The sequence below is a fragment of the Leuresthes tenuis genome, unplaced genomic scaffold (assembly GCF_036924035.1).
Source record: "Leuresthes tenuis unplaced genomic scaffold, fLeuTen1.0.hap1 SCAF_10, whole genome shotgun sequence".
In the NCBI taxonomy this organism is placed as follows: domain Eukaryota; kingdom Metazoa; phylum Chordata; class Actinopteri; order Atheriniformes; family Atherinopsidae; genus Leuresthes; species Leuresthes tenuis.
This window is the reverse complement of record NW_027325364.1, coordinates 673,608-692,103: the sequence shown is the minus strand read 5'-3', so window position 1 is coordinate 692,103 and position 18,496 is coordinate 673,608. Positions and strand designations below refer to the sequence as shown.

Here is an 18,496-nt window from a genome sequence, read left to right as displayed (position 1 = left end):
GCAGCTGAAAATAGATCTCAGCATTTCAGAGTAAATAACAGGTTTTATCAGGAACCAGTGACATCAGGAACCAGTGACACCGGGAACCAGTGACATCAGGAACCAGTGACACCAGAAACCAGTGACACCAGCAACCAGTGACACCAGCAACCAGTGACATCAGGAACCAGTGACACCAGAAACCAGTGACACCAGCAACCAGTGACATCAGGAACCAGTGACATCGGGAACCAGTGTCATCGGAAACCAGTGACACCGGAAACCAGTGTCATCGGGAACCAGTGACACCAGGAACCAGTGACACCAGGAACCAGTGACATCAGGAACCAGTGACATCGGGAACCAGTGACATCGGGAACCAGTGACATCAGGAACCAGTGACACCAGGAACCAGTGACACCGGAAACCAGTGACACCAGGAACCAGTGACACCAGGAACCAGTGACATCAGGAACCAGTGACATCAGGAACCAGTGACATCGGGAACCAGTGACATCGGGAACCAGTGACATCGGGAACCAGTGACATCGGGAACCAGTGACATCGGGAACCAGTGACATCAGGAACCAGTGACACCAGAAACCAGTGACACCAGCAACCAGTGACATCAGGAACCAGTGACATCAGGAACCAGTGACACCAGAAACCAGTGACACCAGCAACCAGTGACATCAGGAACCAGTGTCATCGGAAACCAGTGACACCGGAAACCAGTGACATCGGGAACCAGTGACATCGGGAACCAGTGACATCAGGAACCAGTGACATCGGGAACCAGTGACATCGGGAACCAGTGACATCAGGAACCAGTGACACCAGGAACCAGTGACACCGGAAACCAGTGACACCAGGAACCAGTGACACCAGGAACCAGTGACATCAGGAACCAGTGACATCAGGAACCAGTGACATCGGGAACCAGTGACATCGGGAACCAGTGACATCGGGAACCAGTGACATCGGGAACCAGTGACATCGGGAACCAGTGACATCAGGAACCAGTGACACCAGAAACCAGTGACACCAGCAACCAGTGACATCAGGAACCAGTGACATCAGGAACCAGTGACACCAGAAACCAGTGACACCAGCAACCAGTGACATCAGGAACCAGTGTCATCGGAAACCAGTGACACCGGAAACCAGTGACATCGGGAACCAGTGACATCGGGAACCAGTGTCATCGGAAACCAGTGACACCGGAAACCAGTGACATCGGGAACCAGTGACATCGGGAACCAGTGACATCGGGAACCAGTGACACCAGGAACCAGTGACATCAGGAACCAGTGACATCGGGAACCAGTGACATCGGGAACCAGTGACATCAGGAACCAGTGACACCAGGAACCAGTGACACCGGAAACCAGTGACACCAGGAACCAGTGACACCAGGAACCAGTGACATCAGGAACCAGTGACATCGGGAACCAGTGACATCAGGAACCAGTGACACCAGGAACCAGTGACACCGGAAACCAGTGACACCAGGAACCAGTGACACCAGGAACCAGTGACATCAGGAACCAGTGACATCGGGAACCAGTGACATCGGGAACCAGTGACATCGGGAACCAGTGACATCGGGAACCAGTGACATCGGGAACCAGTGACATCGGGAACCAGTGACATCGGGAACCAGTGACACCGGGAACCAGTGTCATCAGGAACCAGTGTCATCAGGAACCAGTGACATCAGGAACCAGTGACATCAGGAACCAGTGACATCGGGAACCAGTGACATCAGGAACCAGTGACACCAGGAACCAGTGTCATCAGGAACCAGTGTCATCAGGAACCAGTGACATCAGGAACCAGTGACATCAGGAACCAGTGACACCAGAAACCAGTGACACCAGAAACCAGTGACACCAGCAACCAGTGACATCAGGAACCAGTGACATCGGGAACCAGTGACATCAGGAACCAGTGACATCAGGAACCAGTGACACCAGGAACCAGTGTCATCAGGAACCAGTGTCATCAGGAACCAGTGACATCAGGAACCAGTGACATCAGGAACCAGTGTCATCAGGAACCAGTGTCATCAGGAACCACTGACATCAGGAACCAGTGACATCTGGAACCAGTGACTTCAGGAACCAGTGACACAGAAACACTTGTGTGGGTTCAGCTCTGACAGAAGGATACTTGGCGGTTCCGGTACGGTCGGACAGGCGAGATGAAGCGGCGGTCCCTCTGGACTCGCTCCACCAGGCCGTGATGTCGAGTGGACCGGTGGGACTCCAGAGTGGAGGGGAAGGAGCCCTGGGAGACAGAGAGAAGAGGACCATGATTACAGCTTCCCTGATGAATCTGAGTGGTGTTAGAGAAGCAAAACCTGCAAACAGAAACTTTAACAACATCTAATCTGCGAGCTGTAACTCTGATTCAGTCTGTTCTCCACCTCTGATCTGCAACGAGCGGCAAAAAGCATCAGAACCTGGAGTGAAACCATGGGAAATTAGAGGAGCAGCACACGTTTGAAGCTGATCCACCTGCAGAGCAGCTGTATGAACACCCCAGACCACCAGGTGGCGCTACAGCTGGTTAGTAACAAGCTGCTGAGGAAGGAAACCGAGCAGAACAGTGTGAACCCGAGAATCAGCTGGAGAGGAGGCTGAACTCAGGTCATCTTCCAGAGGTTTGGACTCAGGAAAAATGATGAAGACCTGATTAATACAACGTGAAAACCTCCCAAAACAGGAAGTCCGGCTGATTGGGTCGATGACCTGGAAAGGTTTCACCCCAGATAGAAAACCTTTCTGCCCCATATGTCAGTAGAGAAGCAGCAGGAGGCTGTGATCAACTGTCCCGCTGCTGGAAAATTAATCACAGGAGGAAACACGGCGAACCGCGTTCTGAGCTTCATTCTGAGACTTCCATCTCTCTGCTGAGCCGAGGGAAAATACTGAGTCCTGAAAACACATTCCTGATCGGATCAGCAACAAATCAGTGCCGCTTTTATCGTTCTGGTCGGGTTCGTGATGCATTCAGGAGCAGCAGGACAGTCCAGCTCAGACACACTGGCAGAAGCAGCTGCTGATGGCAGCGCTTCTTCAAATGCAAACCACATAAAAGTGAGATTTTAGCTTTAAATTTTAGAAGAAACTGAAGAGTTGAGACAGAAAAAGTGTTCTGCTGCTCCTCAGTTTCACAGATTCATCGCCTCCTCTGCAGAATGGAACCAGACACATCAGCAGAAACAGGTAAACAGGAAGTGACATCACCTGGAAGTCCTGAGGGTTCCTGCCGATCTGGTTGACGTTGGGTAACGAGCCGCCGTAGTACGGCCCTTGAGTTCTGGCGAGGCGCAGCTTCTGGGCCTGGAGCTGCAGGATCAATAAGAGACAGACTTTAAGAATCCATTTTAAATCAACAGAAAGCAAACCCTGTTTCACGGGTTGTTGAACAGATTTAACCCCCGCGTCCTCAACCACCGCGTCCTGAACCACCGCGTCCTGAACCCCCGCGTCCTCAACCACCGCGTCCTGAACCCCCGCGTCCTGAACCCCCGCGTCCTGAACCCCCGCGTCCTGAACCACCGCGTCCTGAACCACCGCGTCCTGAACCACCGCGTCCTGAACCCCCGCGTCCTGAACCACCGCGTCCTGAACCCCCGCGTCCTGAACCCCCGCGTCCTGAACCATCGCGTCCTGAACCCCCGCGTCCTGAACCACCGCGTCCTGAACCCCCGCGTCCTGAACCCCCGCGTCCTGAACCCCCGCGTCCTGAACCCCCGCGTCCTGAACCCCCGCGTCCTGAACCACCGCGTCCTGAACCACCGCGTCCTGAACCCCCGCGTCCTGAACCCCCGCGTCCTGAACCCCCGCGTCCTGAACCCCCGCGTCCTGAACCACCGCGTCCTGAACCACCGCGTCCTGAACCCCCGCGTCCTGAACCATCGCGTCCTGAACCCCCGCGTCCTGAACCCCCGCGTCCTGAACCATCGCGTCCTGAACCACCGCGTCCTGAACCACCGCGTCCTGAACCCCCGCGTCCTGAACCACCGCGTCCTGAACCACCGCGTCCTGAACCACCGCGTCCTGAACCACCGCGTCCTGAACCCCCGCGTCCTGAACCCCCGCGTCCTGAACCCCCGCGTCCTGAACCCCCGCGTCCTGAACCACCGCGTCCTGAACCCCCGCGTCCTGAACCCCCGCGTCCTGAACCCCCGCGTCCTGAACCATCGCGTCCTGAACCCCCGCGTCCTGAACCCCCGCGTCCTGAACCACCGCGTCCTGAACCACCGCGTCCTGAACCCCCGCGTCCTGAACCCCCGCGTCCTGAACCCCCGCGTCCTGAACCCCCGCGTCCTGAACCACCGCGTCCTGAACCCCCGCGTCCTGAACCCCCGCGTCCTGAACCCCCGCGTCCTGAACCCCCGCGTCCTGAACCACCGCGTCCTGAACCACCGCGTCCTGAACCACCGCGTCCTGAACCACCGCGTCCTGAACCACCGCGTCCTGAACCACCGCGTCCTGAACCATCGCGTCCTGAACCACTGCGTCCTGAACCACCGCGTCCTGAACCATCGCGTCCTGAACCATCGCCTCCTGAACCATCGCCTCCTGAACCCCCGCGTCCTGAACCATCGCCTCCCGTGTCTGGCCCCTGATGGATACTTTAAACCTGCTGTGGACCCGACCATAACAAACAAAAACTGTTGAGGTCTTCAAACCTAAAAATACATTCAGTGATCATCTCGTCTTTTCTGTGTTACTCTGAATCCTGCTTATTACCGACAAATTAATCATTGTTTCAGAGAGGAGAATCATTCCCAAAGTGAGCTGGTGGACGAGTGACCAGAGGCTCAAGTTTAATCTTTCTGTTAAAGGAAAAGCTGACTCAGAGCTCTGAAAGTCACAGATCCAGTCCTCAGTTGTCCCGGAATTGGAAATATTTAATTTCTTAGCATCAAACACCAAATTTAGACACCTTAGGCCAAAACTTCTGGCAGGTATAAAAATCCAGAGATGAACTGCTCTGAAAAATAACTGAAACCTGAGGTTCACAAAGCAGGAGACAGCAGAGGAGTCAGGGAGCCGTTTGTAGGGTAAAAGTTAAAGAAACAGTAACAAGGAAGATAAATCAGCCTCTGCAACCACTCCTGAACCAACAAACAGGCATAAGACCGGACCAGGGTCCATCTAACAGGACCGGGGTCCATCTAACAGGACCGGGGTCCATCTAACCGGACAGGGGTCCATCTAACAGGACCGGGGTCCATCTAACAGGACCGGGGTCCATCTAACCGGGTCAGTGTCCATCTAACCGGACCGGGGTCCATCTAACCGGGTCAGGGTCCATCTAACCGGACCAGGGTCCATCTAACCGGACCAGGGTCCATCTAACAGGACCAGGGTCCATCTAACCGGACCAGGGTCCATCTAACCGGACCAGGGTCCATCTAACCGGACCAGGGTCCATCTAACCGGACCAGGGTCCATCTAACAGGACCAGGGTCCATCTAACCGGGTCAGCCTCCATCTAACAGGACCAGGGTCCATCTAACCGGGTCAGCCTCCATCTAACAGGACCGGGGTCCATCTAACAGGACCGGGGTCCATCTAACCGGACCGGGGTCCATCTAACAGGACCAGCCTCCATCTAACAGGACCGGGGTCCATCTAACAGGACCGGGGTCCATCTAACAGGACCGGGGTCCATCTAACCGGGTCAGCCTCCATCTAACAGGACCAGGGTCCATCTAACCGGGTCAGCCTCCATCTAACAGGACCGGGGTCCATCTAACAGGACCGGCCTCCATCTAACCGGGCCAGGGTCCATCTAACCGGGCCAGGGTCCATCTAACCGGACCAGCCTCCATCTAACCGGGCCAGCGTCCATCTAACAGGACCAGAGTCCATCTAACCGGACCGGGGTTCATCTAACAGGACCAGGGTCCATCTAACCGGGTCAGCCTCCATCTAACCGGGTCAGCCTCCATCTAACCGGACCGGGGTCCATCTAACAGGACCAGCCTCCATCTAACAGGACCAGGGTCCATCTAACAGGACCAGGGTCCATCTAACAGGACCGGGGTCCATCTAACCGGGTCAGCGTCCATCTAACAGGACCGGGGTCCATCTAACAGGACCAGGGTCCATCTAACCGGACCGGGGTCCATCTAACAGGACCGGGGTTCATCTAACAGGACCGGGGTCCATCTAACCGGGTCAGCCTCCATCTAACCGGGTCAGCCTCCATCTAACCGGACCGGGGTCCATCTAACAGGACCAGCCTCCATCTAACAGGACCAGGGTCCATCTAACAGGACCAGGGTCCATCTAACAGGACCGGGGTCCATCTAACCGGGTCAGCGTCCATCTAACAGGACCGGGGTCCATCTAACCGGACCGGGGTCCATCTAACCGGGTCAGCCTCCATCTAACCGGACCAGCCTCCATCTAACAGGACCGGGGTCCATCTAACAGGACCGGGGTCCATCTAACCGGGTCAGCCTCCATCTAACAGGACCAGCCTCCATCTAACAGGACCAGCCTCCATCTAACAGGACCAGCCTCCATCTAACAGGACCAGCCTCCATCTAACAGGACCAGCCTCCATCTAACAGGACCGGGGTCCATCTAACCGGACCGGGGTCCATCTAACCGGACCGGGGTCCATCTAACAGGACCGGGGTCCATCTAACAGGACCGGGGTCCATCTAACAGGACCGGGGTCCATCTAACAGGACCGGGGTCCATCTAACCGGACCGGGGTCCATCTAACAGGACCAGCCTCCATCTAACAGGACCAGCCTCCATCTAACAGGACCAGCCTCCATCTAACAGGACCAGCCTCCATCTAACAGGACCAGCCTCCATCTAACAGGACCAGCCTCCATCTAACAGGACCAGCCTCCATCTAACAGGACCAGCCTCCATCTAACAGGACCAGCCTCCATCTAACAGGACCGGGGTCCATCTAACCGGACCGGGGTCCATCTAACCGGACCGGGGTCCATCTAACAGGACCGGGGTCCATCTAACAGGACCAGGGTCCATCTAACCGGACCGGGGTCCATCTAACAGGACCAGCCTCCATCTAACAGGACCAGCCTCCATCTAACAGGACCAGCCTCCATCTGACCGGGTCAGCCTCCATCTGACCGGGTCAGCCTCCATCTGACCGGGTCAGCCTCCATCTGACCGGGTCAGCCTCCATCTGACCGGGTCAGCCTCCATCTGACCGGGTCAGCCTCCATCTGACCGGGTCGGGGTCCATCTGACCGGGTCGGGGTCCATCTAACAGGACCGGGGTCCATCTAACAGGACCGGGGTCCATCTAACAGGACCGGGGTCCATCTAACAGGACCGGGGTCCATCTAACAGGAGACGAGGAGACAGAAGGAGACGAGGAGACAGAAGGAGACGAGGAGACAGAAGGAGACGAGGAGGCAGAAGGAGACGAGGAGACAGGAGGAAACAGAAGGATACAGAAGGAGACAGGAGACGAGGAGACAGAAGGAGACGAGGAGACAGAAGGAGACGAGGAGACAGAAGGAGACGAGGAGACAGAAGGAGACGAGGAGACGAGGAGACAGGAGGAAACAGAAGGATACAGAAGGAGACAGGAGACGAGGAGACAGAAGGAGACGAGGAGACAGGAGGAAACAGATGGATACAGAAGGAGACGAGGAGACAGAAGGAGACGAGGAGACAGAAGGAGACGAGGAGACAGGAGGAAACAGAAGGATACAGAAGGAGACGAGGAGACAGAAGGAGACGAGGAGACAGGAGGAAACAGAAGGATACAGAAGGAGACGAGGAGACAGAAGGAGACGAGGAGACAGAAGGAGACGAGGAGACAGGAGGAAACAGAAGGATACAGAAGGAGACGAGGAGACAGAAGGAGACGAGGAGACAGAAGGAGACGAGGAGACAGGAGGAAACAGAAGGATACAGAAGGAGACGAGGAGACGAGGAGACAGAAGGAGACGAGGAGACAGAAGGATACAGAAGGAGACGAGGAGACAGAAGGAGACGAGGAGACAGAAGGAGACGAGGAGACAGAAGGAGACGAGGAGACAGAAGGAGACAGAAGGAGACAGAAGGAGACGAGGAGACAGAAGGAGACGAGGAGACAGAAGGATACAGAAGGAGACGAGGAGACAGAAGGATACAGAAGGAGACGAGGAGACAGAAGGAGACGAGGAGACAGAAGGAGACGAGGAGACAGAAGGAGACGAGGAGACAGAAGGATACAGAAGGAGACGAGGAGACAGAAGGAGACGAGGAGACAGAAGGAGACGAGGAGACAGGAGGAAACAGAAGGATACAGAAGGAGACGAGGAGACAGAAGGATACAGAAGGAGACGAGGAGACAGAAGGAGACGAGGAGACAGAAGGAGACGAGGAGACAGAAGGAGACGAGGAGACAGAAGGATACAGAAGGAGACGAGGAGACAGAAGGAGACGAGGAGACAGAAGGAGACGAGGAGACAGGAGGAAACAGAAGGATACAGAAGGAGACGAGGAGACAGAAGGAGACGAGGAGACAGAAGGAAACAGAAGGAGACGAGGAGACAGGAGGAGACGAGGAGACAGAAGGAGACAGAAGGAGACGAGGAGACAGGAGGAAACAGAAGGATACAGAAGGAGACAGAAGGAGACGAGGAAACAGAAGGAGACGAGGAGACAGAAGGATACAGAAGGAGACGAGGAGACAGAAGGATACAGAAGGAGACGAGGAGACAGAAGGAGACGAGGAGACAGAAGGAGACGAGGAGACAGAAGGAGACGAGGAGACAGGAGGAAACAGAAGGAGACGAGGAGACAGGAGGAGACGAGGAGACAGAAGGAGACGAGGAGACAGAAGGAGACGAGGAGACAGAAGGATACAGAAGGAGACGAGGAGACAGAAGGAGACGAGGAGACAGAAGGAGACGAGGAGACAGAAGGAGACGAGGAGACAGAAGGATACAGAAGGAGACGAGGAGACAGGAGGAAACAGAAGGATACAGAAGGAGACGAGGAGACAGAAGGAGACGAGGAGACAGAAGGAGACGAGGAGACAGAAGGAAACAGAAGGAGACGAGGAGACGAGGAGACAGGAGGAAACAGAAGGATACAGAAGGAGACAGAAGGAGACGAGGAAACAGAAGGAGACAGAAGGAGACGAGGAGACAAGGAGATCCAGTTCAGGCCCAGTTCAGGCCCAGTTCAGGCTCAGCAGCCTTTTCTCACACATTTACAGACTGAAAGCAGCTGTGTGACATCACTCAGTGAGCAGCAGCTGTGCAACATCTGTATCTGAGCTGCTGTTTATAAGCAGCTGTGCTGAAACATCTGGATGAACAGACTCTGACCTCATGAATTACTAACGGCAGGAAAATGTGTGAAACTACAACAATAACGATGCTGAGGAGGGAAATCAGCACATTTACAGCCACCAGGGGTGGAAAGGAGCTCTGAAAGGAACCTGCTGCAGCTCCTCAGAAGGTTTCTGCTCCTGAGTTTCCATCTGAAGCTTCTGCAGTCACTGAAAACACGAAGGTCACTGAATAAATGACCAAATCAAAGCTGGACTTCAGTCTGTTCACCTGCCTGAACAGCTGATTGCTGAGCGCGCGCACACTAACAACACTCAGCTGTTCAGTATCAGGTCAGCCTGGTGAGGACCTGCAGATAACCTCTGACCCCAGGTGTGTCCACACCTGTCTGAAAGGTCCTCTCCGCTTCATCCGAGCCTTAGTTTCCAAACTTCTGAGGACGGATGCCGCGGATCCGAACTGCAACAACCAGACAATTAACGCTGTAACTGTTAGAAACTAACGGCTGGTTTAGAGGGAGCCCCACTAAAGGGCCAGATTTCTGACAGGAGTTTGGCGGGACGTCCCCGGCTCCGGCAGGGTGACAGCCGCGTTCACGTAACATAGTAAACAAGCCAAGTTAGCCTCGGAGCTAACGCTGGCTAACTGCGCTAATGACGGATCGGAAATGAACCCGAAGCGGCGGTTCATACACTTCACACGAGACACGAACCAGGAGCCTGGTCCCGGGAACTTATTCTTCAACACGAGTTCACCAAACCCAAGCAAAGCGCCACGCAGACACACAGACGGCGTTATCTGGGAGCCTGTTGAGCCCGGCCGAGGCCTCTCTTCCTCCGGGTAGCGCTACTCCTCCTGCCTCCGTCTCAGACTCACCCTGGTCGAGGTGATGTCCATCATAACCTCCTGAAAGGCGGCTGTCTCCTCGGCCTGCCGCTGGGTATGCAGGGCTATCTTCTCGCTGAACTTTCGTGGGTTAGAAGCCCCGGACCCCGCACCCGAGGTGGGTCCGGGTCCCGGTCCACAGCCGCCTGAACCCGTCGCAGACATCTTCAGAGCGGACGGGACGACTTGACGTAGTGGAATGATTTTCAACAGAGAGGGGCGGGAAGCGAAGAGCTCTCACTCCGCTGCTCATTCTGAGGATCATAATCCCGGCCACAGTTTCCAGAAACTTTCAGCTAAAAAAGCGCTAATTATTTCAACAAATGTCCTGCTTTACAATATAATTTAATTCCATTTTCTTGTTTGTCTGTCGTCGTGTTTTTAGCTTGTTCCGACAAAACAAATCCACAATTTCCAGAAACTTTCAGCTAAAAAAGCGCTAATTATTTCAACAAATGTCCTGCTTTACAAATATAACTTAATTCCATTTTGTTGTTTGTCTGTCGTCGTGTTTTTAGCTTGTTCCGACAAAACAAATCCACAGAGTTTCCAGAAACTTTCAGCTAAAAAAGCGCTAATTATTCAAACAAATGTCCCTGTAAAAATGTCCCAGCTTTACAAATATATCCATTTTCCTGTTTGTCTGTCGTCTTGTTTTTAGCTTCTTCCGACAAAACAAATGAGGTTAAATATACTGATTTAGGCTTTAGACAATAAAGAATCATATTTCACGATCGGTCTTCAAGATCAACGCGAACTTCACCGTTCAGGATTTCTGCCACGGAGTAAGTCATCTTCCTGTCATTTTAGAAGCCGGACGAGCTTTGTTTGTTGTGCGATGGCAGCTCAGCGCCCCCTGGCGGCGCACTCCAGTCAAATCACAGGAACCAACTTCCGGTGTTGTTTCTGGGGTCGTGATTCAGCGCAGCTGTGCTTTTCGGAGGTGTCTCCACCTGCTGCACCTTCAGGGTCCAGAGGAGGTTCAGCTTCCTCCTGACAGCACGTGGGATGATAAAAAGTTAAAACCGGAAGAGTTCAGTGAGGCCCTCATTCAGAGGGTCTGAGAAGCACTGAAGGCTCCTGAGCAGCTGATTTCTGTTCATTCTGCATCTCTTTGCACACTTTTGTGAAGTTTTTATGTGTAATTAAATTTTCATTCTCGTTAGTTTCATGGTGGTTTGTTTCTTTTTTGTCACTGAAGATAGTTTAGATTAAAATTTTATGAATTTTATGAAACAACGCTGTAGTTATTGTTTCTCATTTCTGTGGTTTTGTGTCTGTTTTGGTACATTAAGATCTATTAAAACTCATGTAGTTTGTTTTGTGTTATTTGTGAGTTAATTTTTATCCCTTTTTGGTCATTTTCTGACACTTTGAGGTTGAGGTTTCCTCTGTGTTTGGGCCCCGGTCCCAGTTAGGGTCACAGTTAGTTTCCATGTGAATAAAGTAAAATCTCACAATTATTAACAGGAAGCTTCTAAGAGCTTAAAATCACCTCCAACCTTCCCGTTCTTATTTCAGCTGTTTGACGTTTAAAAGCCTCAACAAAAACGTTGAGTTTTCATCCTCAGGTCATGAAATTAAAACGTTAAAACCCACAGAGGCAGGAATATGTGAACGAGCCCCCAGAACAGAACCATCACGGCTCATTTTACAGGATGAAACGGATCGAGTTAAAGTTTGTGTTCTGAGGAGAAGCTCAGGGGCAGAAACAGGAAGTCACACAACATCACAAATAAAGATGAATTCTTTTCAAACACGGTTTATCTGAACCCCTGACGCTCATGGTCCAGTGGCTGCTGCACACAAACGGACCTTTTGGCACAAAGAATGAACCGAATAAAGCCTGAAAACATTCGTCTGAATGGCACGAAGAGCCGGCCGCTTTCCTTTCAGTGAAAAATGGCACAAAGAAGGAGTGAAAAGGATTTTATTGATTAAATTCTGTTGATTTAAAGTCCAAGTGCAGCTGGTTCTGTTGGCTTCTCCTCAGAAACTCACCACCTGCACATGATTGTGCTGCTGATAGATGATCAAAGCGGTTAATCTGCCGGTGACCTCTGCCGGTGACCTCTGTGACCTTGAGGCCGGCGGCTGCTTCCTGAGCTCCGCCTCTCTGCGCTCAGCTCGTGTTTCTTCATGATTCAAACCCTGAGCAGTGAAATGGTCACAGCTTGAGGAAGAGCACGCCGGTGACCACGCTGAAGCCCAGCAGCATCATGGCCACCTTCAGGATGCGGCTCCGGCCCGAGGCCAGCTCGTGCGGCAGGATCTCCATGAAGGTGATGTAGATGAAGGTCCCCGCCGCCAGCCCCTCCAGCGAGCAGCGGGCCATCCGGTGCTGAGGCGACGTCTTGGTCTCGGTGAGGCCGACGCCCAGCGCGATGCCCATCGGGGACATGATGGCGAACAGCAGCAGGCAGCCGGCCACCACCGAGCGCCGCAGCCGGCCCTGAATCAGCTTGAAGCTCAGGCTGAAGGAGATGATGCTCTTGTGGATCATCAGGGCCAGACAGACCTCCAGAACCTCCTCCCCCTCCTCCAGCAGCCCCACCGCCAGACCCTCAAACACCGAGTGCAGCGACAGCGAGAAGACCAGGATGAAGGCGCGCAGCGCCGACTGGGAGCCGAAGTCCACGTGGAAGTGGCCGTCCTGCCGGTGAGCGGCCGCCTGGACGCTGGAGTCCGCCATCAGAGCCTGGTGCTCCTCCAGGTGGGGGGGCGACCGGTCCCTGAAGGCCAGGACAACCTGCTCCAGAACCAGAACCAGGAAGAAGCCCATGGCCACGATGAATTCAGGCAGCGGGAACTGGAGCTGAGACAGAAGAGAGAGAATCACAGGCTGTGCAGGGAAATCACTCAAAATGAAGATTAGAAAAATGATCTTAAATTAAGTTCCTGAGGGTCAGAAAACAAAAAGATTCAGCTGGAATTATATTACAGCTTCTATACTCAGTAAAACTCCTTCTTCCTGCTCCTGGGAGCAGATATCAGGGCGTCTGAAGTCACCAGCAGCTGTAAAAGCCTCTCTCTCGGCCTCTCTCTGACTCTCTCAGCCTCTCTCAGACTCTCTCTGACTCTCTCTGACTCTCTCAGCCTCTCTCTGACTCTCTCTGACTCTCTCAGACTCTCTCTGACTCTCTCGGCCTCTCTCTGACTCTCTCAACCTCTCTCTGACTCTCTCTGACTCTCTCAGACTCTCTCTCTGACTCTCTCTCTGACTCTCTCAGCCTCTCTCAGACTCTCTCGGCCTCTCTCGGCCTCTCTCTGACTCTCTCTGATTCTCTCAGACTCTCTCAGACTCTCTCTCTGACTCTCTCTCAGCCTCTCTCAGACTCTCTCTGACTCTCTCGGCCTCTCTCTGACTCTCTCAGCCTCTCTCTGACTCTCTCTGACTCTCTCAGACTCTCTCTCTGACTCTCTCTCTGACTCTCTCAGCCTCTCTCAGACTCTCTCGGCCTCTCTCGGCCTCTCTCTGACTCTCTCTGATTCTCTCAGACTCTCTCTGACTCTCTCTCTGACTCTCTCTGACTCTCTCGGCCTCTCTCGGCCTCTCTCTGACTCTCTCTGACTCTCTCAGACTCTCTCTGACTCTCTCTGACTCTCTCGGCCTCTCTCGGCCTCTCTCGGCCTCTCTCGGCCTCTCTCTGACTCTCTCTGACTCTCTCAGACTCTCTCTGACTCTCTCTGACTCTCTCAGACTCTCTCTGACTCTCTCTGACTCTCTCAGACTCTCTCGGCCTCTCTCTGACTCTCTCTGACTCTCTCAGACTCTCTCTGACTCTCTCTGACTCTCTCTGACTCTCTCTGACTCTCTCTGACTCTCTCGGACTCTCTCTCGGACTCTCTCGGCCTCTCTCTCTGACTCTCTCAGACTCTCTCTGACTCTCGGACTCTCTCAGACTCTCTCAGACTCTCTCAGACTCTCTCTGACTCTCTCGGCCTCTCTCAGACTCTCTCTCGGCCTCTCTCTGACTCTCTCAGCCTCTCTCTGACTCTCTCAGACTCTCTCTGACTCTCTCTGACTCTCTCAGACTCTCTCTGACTCTCTCTGACTCTCTCGGCCTCTCTCGGCCTCTCTCAGACTCTCTCTGACTCTCTCAGCCTCTCTCTGACTCTCTCAGACTCTCTCAGACTCTCTCAGCCTCTCTCTGACTCTCTCAGACTCTCTCTGACTCTCTCGGACTCTCTCGGACTCTCTCGGACTCTCTCGGCCTCTCTCGGACTCTCTCGGCCTCTCTCGGCCTCTCTCGGCCTCTCTCAGCCTCTCTCAGCCTCTCTCAGACTCTCTCAGCCTCTCTCTGACTCTCTCAGCCTCTCTCTGACTCTCTCAGCCTCTCTCTGACTCTCTCAGACTCTCTCTGACTCTCTCAGACTCTCTCAGACTCTCTCTCAGACTCTCTCTGACTCTCTCGGACTCTCTCAGACTCTCTCAGACTCTCTCAGACTCTCTCTGACTCTCTCTGACTCTCTCGGCCTCTCTCAGACTCTCTCTCGGCCTCTCTCTCTGACTCTCTCAGCCTCTCTCTGACTCTCTCAGACTCTCTCTGACTCTCTCTGACTCTCTCAGACTCTCTCTCGGCCTCTCTCAGACTCTCTCGGACTCTCTCAGCCTCTCTCAGCCTCTCTCTCGGCCTCTCTCAGCCTCTCTCAGACTCTCTCAGACTCTCTCGGCCTCTCTCAGACTCTCTCAGCCTCTCTCTGCCTCTCTCGGCCTCTCTCGGCCTCTCTCTGACTCTCTCAGACTCTCTCAGACTCTCTCAGACTCTCTCAGCCTCTCTCTGACTCTCTCAGCCTCTCTCTGACTCTCTCAGACTCTCTCAGCCTCTCTCAGCCTCTCTCAGACTCTCTCTCAGCCTCTCTCAGACTCTCTCGGCCTCTCTCAGACTCTCTCGGCCTCTCTCAGACTCTCTCGGCCTCTCTCAGACTCTCTCGGCCTCTCTCAGCCTCTCTCTGACTCTCTCGGACTCTCTCAGCCTCTCTCTGACTCTCTCAGCCTCTCTCTGACTCTCTCTCGGCCTCTCTCAGACTCTCTCTGACTCTCTCTGACTCTCTCGGCCTCTCTCGGCCTCTCTCGGCCTCTCTCAGACTCTCTCTGACTCTCTCGGCCTCTCTCTGACTCTCTCTGACTCTCTCGGCCTCTCTCTGACTCTCTCGGCCTCTCTCAGACTCTCTCTCAGACTCTCTCAGCCTCTCTCGGCCTCTCTCAGACTCTCTCTGACTCTCTCAGCCTCTCTCAGCCTCTCTCTGACTCTCTCTGACTCTCTCTGACTCTCTCGGCCTCTCTCAGACTCTCTCTCAGACTCTCTCGGCCTCTCTCGGCCTCTCTCTGACTCTCTCTCAGCCTCTCTCTGACTCTCTCAGCCTCTCTCAGACTCTCTCAGACTCTCTCAGACTCTCTCGGCCTCTCTCTGACTCTCTCTCAGCCTCTCTCTGACTCTCTCTGACTCTCTCGGACTCTCTCAGCCTCTCTCAGCCTCTCTCTGACTCTCTCTCAGCCTCTCTCTGACTCTCTCAGCCTCTCTCAGCCTCTCTCAGACTCTCTCTCGGCCTCTCTCGGCCTCTCTCGGCCTCTCTCGGCCTCTCTCAGCCTCTCTCAGCCTCTCTCTGACTCTCTCAGCCTCTCTCAGCCTCTCTCAGACTCTCTCTCGGCCTCTCTCGGCCTCTCTCAGCCTCTCTCTGACTCTCTCGGCCTCTCTCAGCCTCTCTCGGACTCTCTCGGACTCTCTCGGCCTCTCTCAGCCTCTCTCTGACTCTCTCTGACTCTCTCAGCCTCTCTCTGACTCTCTCTGACTCTCTCTGACTCTCTCGGACTCTCTCAGCCTCTCTCTGACTCTCTCAGACTCTCTCTCGGCCTCTCTCTGACTCTCTCTGACTCTCTCAGCCTCTCTCTGACTCTCTCTGACTCTCTCTGACTCTCTCGGACTCTCTCAGCCTCTCTCTGACTCTCTCAGACTCTCTCTCGGCCTCTCTCTGACTCTCTCTGACTCTCTCTGACTCTCTCTGACTCTCTCAGACTCTCTCTCGGCCTCTCTCTGACTCTCTCTGACTCTCTCTGACTCTCTCTGACTCTCTCAGACTCTCTCTGACTCTCTCGGCCTCAGATCTGGGCTCTTACTTTGATGCCGGCGTTGCTGAAGGCCTCGGCGATGCCCTGCAGGTAGTCCGGCAGCAGGTCCAGCAGGCAGGTGGCCAAGAAAACGCCTCCAGCGAAGCAGCTGATCAAACTCAGCAGCCTGCGGCGCACGTCTGAAACGAGAGAATCATGAAACGTTCAGCCACATGTTGCTTTACCTCTGTGTTCAAACGCCTTCACACCATTTCTACCAGCTGTGAACGTACAGAAATAAAGACGCTAAAGGAGGAAAATGTGTAAAAATGTCTCAATAAAAGTCCAAACATTAACAAAAAGATGAAGAAAGTGAATAAAAATCTGAAACACTTCAGTTTAAAGTGAGTTTTGGTGTGAAATGTGGCTTCATAAATCCATTTATTTCAGATTTCAGCACAAACATCTGGAATCGGTTCAATAAAAGGAATCTGAACTCTGGTTCCAGAAGAATGAATGAATTCAGTAAATGTTTGCATCACTTCCTGTTCGCTGACCCTAAAAACACAGAAAATCAATCATCAGCTTTGTTTGCTCAGCTGACGTCAGCAGCGCGTGATGAAAGAGTTCTGAGGTGCGCGAGCAGGTCGAGACCTGCGAGGCTCGTCATGGATGCGTCAGTGCTGCACGCGCTGCTTCTTCATGTTCACGGGAACCATGAAAGTGTCGGCGGTCACGTGACTCCCGGAGAAACGCACGCGGGACACATTTAACCCTCTGACCCCCCCACAGGTACCTGGGTCCACGCCGCAGCGGCCCGCCCCCCGGACCATGCAGAGCGGAGCGAATCCAAACAGCAGCGTGACGCACAGCAGGACCCCCAGCGCCCCCAGTTTGATCTCCAGGGCCGGAACAGCGGCCCGGTTCGGCCGCAGCGCCGCCGGTTCCCCCCCGGGAGGCAGGAGGGCGGAGGAGGCCGCGAACAGCATCTTTCAGCCTCTCTGGGACTGCCTCAGACCTCGTCCATGGACCCGCGCAGAGGGAACAGAACCCAGTCAGAACCCAGTCAGAACCCAGCTCGCTGGTTCAGACCCGGTTGCTTGTTTTTGCACCAGATCTGGCAACACAGGCAGAAGCTTAAATACATGTAAAGAGATCCAGAACCAGAAACCAGAACTTAGAACTGACCAGAACTTATCCAACGGGCCACCTGCAGTCACTGACGTCAGAACATCTTACCTGTGGCTGCTGCGCAGTCACGTGACCCTCAGGTGAGCAGTTCTGTCAGTTTGGGTCTCAGCATCAAACCCAGAAGCCTGATGTTCTCAGAACTTTCTTCACCAGAACTCCCGGAGCTCCCTAACGCGGCTGAGAGGATTCTTCTGAGCTCAGGGATCCGAACATCGCAGCAGCAAACACGTCCTGCAGGAACTCGGAACCTCTGGTGTCGGACCGACCTGCTTCCAGCCGGGTCCACTCTGAGCTTCCTCCTCGGCGGGGTTTCATGTAGTTCGGGAAGTGGTGACTCAGTTCCCATCAGCTGATCCCGCCTCACGGTGGAGCTGACGTCAAGCTGGCACAATAACATACCTCACTTCCGGTTTACACAATAAAAGCCTGTAGTTTAAGCTAAAACTGGAGAAATATGATCTCTGCTGTTAGATCTCATCAGAACATTTAACAATATGTTATTATATTATATTATAAGGTGAAAGAAGGCAGAAACCTGCTTTATATGAGAGTCAGAGGACAGATTCTGCTCAGAAATAACCAGAACCTGAGGAAATACCATCCAGAGAAACTCTATAACCGGACAGTTTCTCCCTGAAGGTCCAAAGAGAACAACTTCATCTCTGGTTCAGTGAAAAATGGATCCGTCTTTAACACCAGAACAAGCATTTCTGGTCATAATTATGCTCTGACAGTTGATGTTATGGTTGTGTGTGAATATGAGATGCTGAATAAGTGTTTTCCACTTTGGTTTCCATCATATTATCTCTTTAAGGTATATTTAAGGTTCCTCTTTAAGTTTTATTGTTAATCTGCAGCCAGTCATGAGGTGGTTTCACATAGTTTTACTGAGCAGGGCCTCAAAGCGTTTCACCTCCCATCTGAAAGGTGTTAAAGTGCAGAATTTCACATGGAAATATAAAAAATGATAAAAACACACTATTTATTAAGTAAGGCTCGGGTTTATGAGCTGTTTTGGGGAAATTCTCACACAATATTTATGATCACATCACTTGATAAATCCGGACCGCTCGAGGTTTTCTTTTTATTTTGAA

At 53.4% G+C, this 18,496-nt stretch overlaps 2 protein-coding genes across 3 annotated transcripts in view; both read right to left on the bottom strand.

The window, feature by feature from the left end:
• LOC140315866 (CREB-regulated transcription coactivator 2) overlaps positions 1 to 10,361 on the bottom strand; it is a 38,227-nt gene extending 27,866 nt beyond the window's left edge. For both annotated transcript variants that reach the window (XM_072393456.1, XM_072393457.1), the window contains exons 1-3: positions 10,154 to 10,361; positions 3,231 to 3,332; positions 2,152 to 2,268 (exon numbers count right to left, since the gene is read on the bottom strand). In XM_072393456.1, coding sequence (XP_072249557.1) covers positions 2,152 to 2,268; positions 3,231 to 3,332; positions 10,154 to 10,327 — 393 coding nt within the window. In that variant the 5' untranslated portion in view covers positions 10,328 to 10,361. The remainder of the gene's footprint in view (positions 1 to 2,151; positions 2,269 to 3,230; positions 3,333 to 10,153) is intronic.
• A 1,725-nt stretch (positions 10,362 to 12,086) lies between these two features.
• On the bottom strand, positions 12,087 to 17,744 carry LOC140315590 (zinc transporter ZIP1-like). Its single transcript, XM_072393201.1, has 4 exons — positions 17,451 to 17,744; positions 17,008 to 17,328; positions 16,281 to 16,411; positions 12,087 to 12,977 (listed from the first exon to the last, which is right to left on the bottom strand). The coding sequence occupies exons 2-4, from the start codon at positions 17,198 to 17,200 to the stop codon at positions 12,330 to 12,332; spliced, it is 972 nt and encodes a 323-aa protein (XP_072249302.1). The 5' UTR covers positions 17,201 to 17,328; positions 17,451 to 17,744; the 3' UTR covers positions 12,087 to 12,329.
• Between the last annotated feature and the right edge of the window lie 752 nt (positions 17,745 to 18,496).

What these genes read in the sequence shown, in the direction of transcription:
- LOC140315590 (XM_072393201.1), bottom strand. Translation starts at nt 17,200, where the DNA reads ATGCTGTTCGCGGCCTCCTCCGCCCTCCTGCCTCCCGGGGGGGAACCG. An exon ending in CCGCTGCGGCGTGGACCCAG is followed by an intron (nt 16,412 to 17,007) that starts GTACCTGTGGGG and finishes CTCTCGTTTCAG; the next exon opens with ACGTGCGCCGCAGGCTGCTG. An exon ending in TCAGCAACGCCGGCATCAAA is followed by an intron (nt 12,978 to 16,280) that starts GTAAGAGCCCAG and finishes CTTCTGTCTCAG; the next exon opens with CTCCAGTTCCCGCTGCCTGA.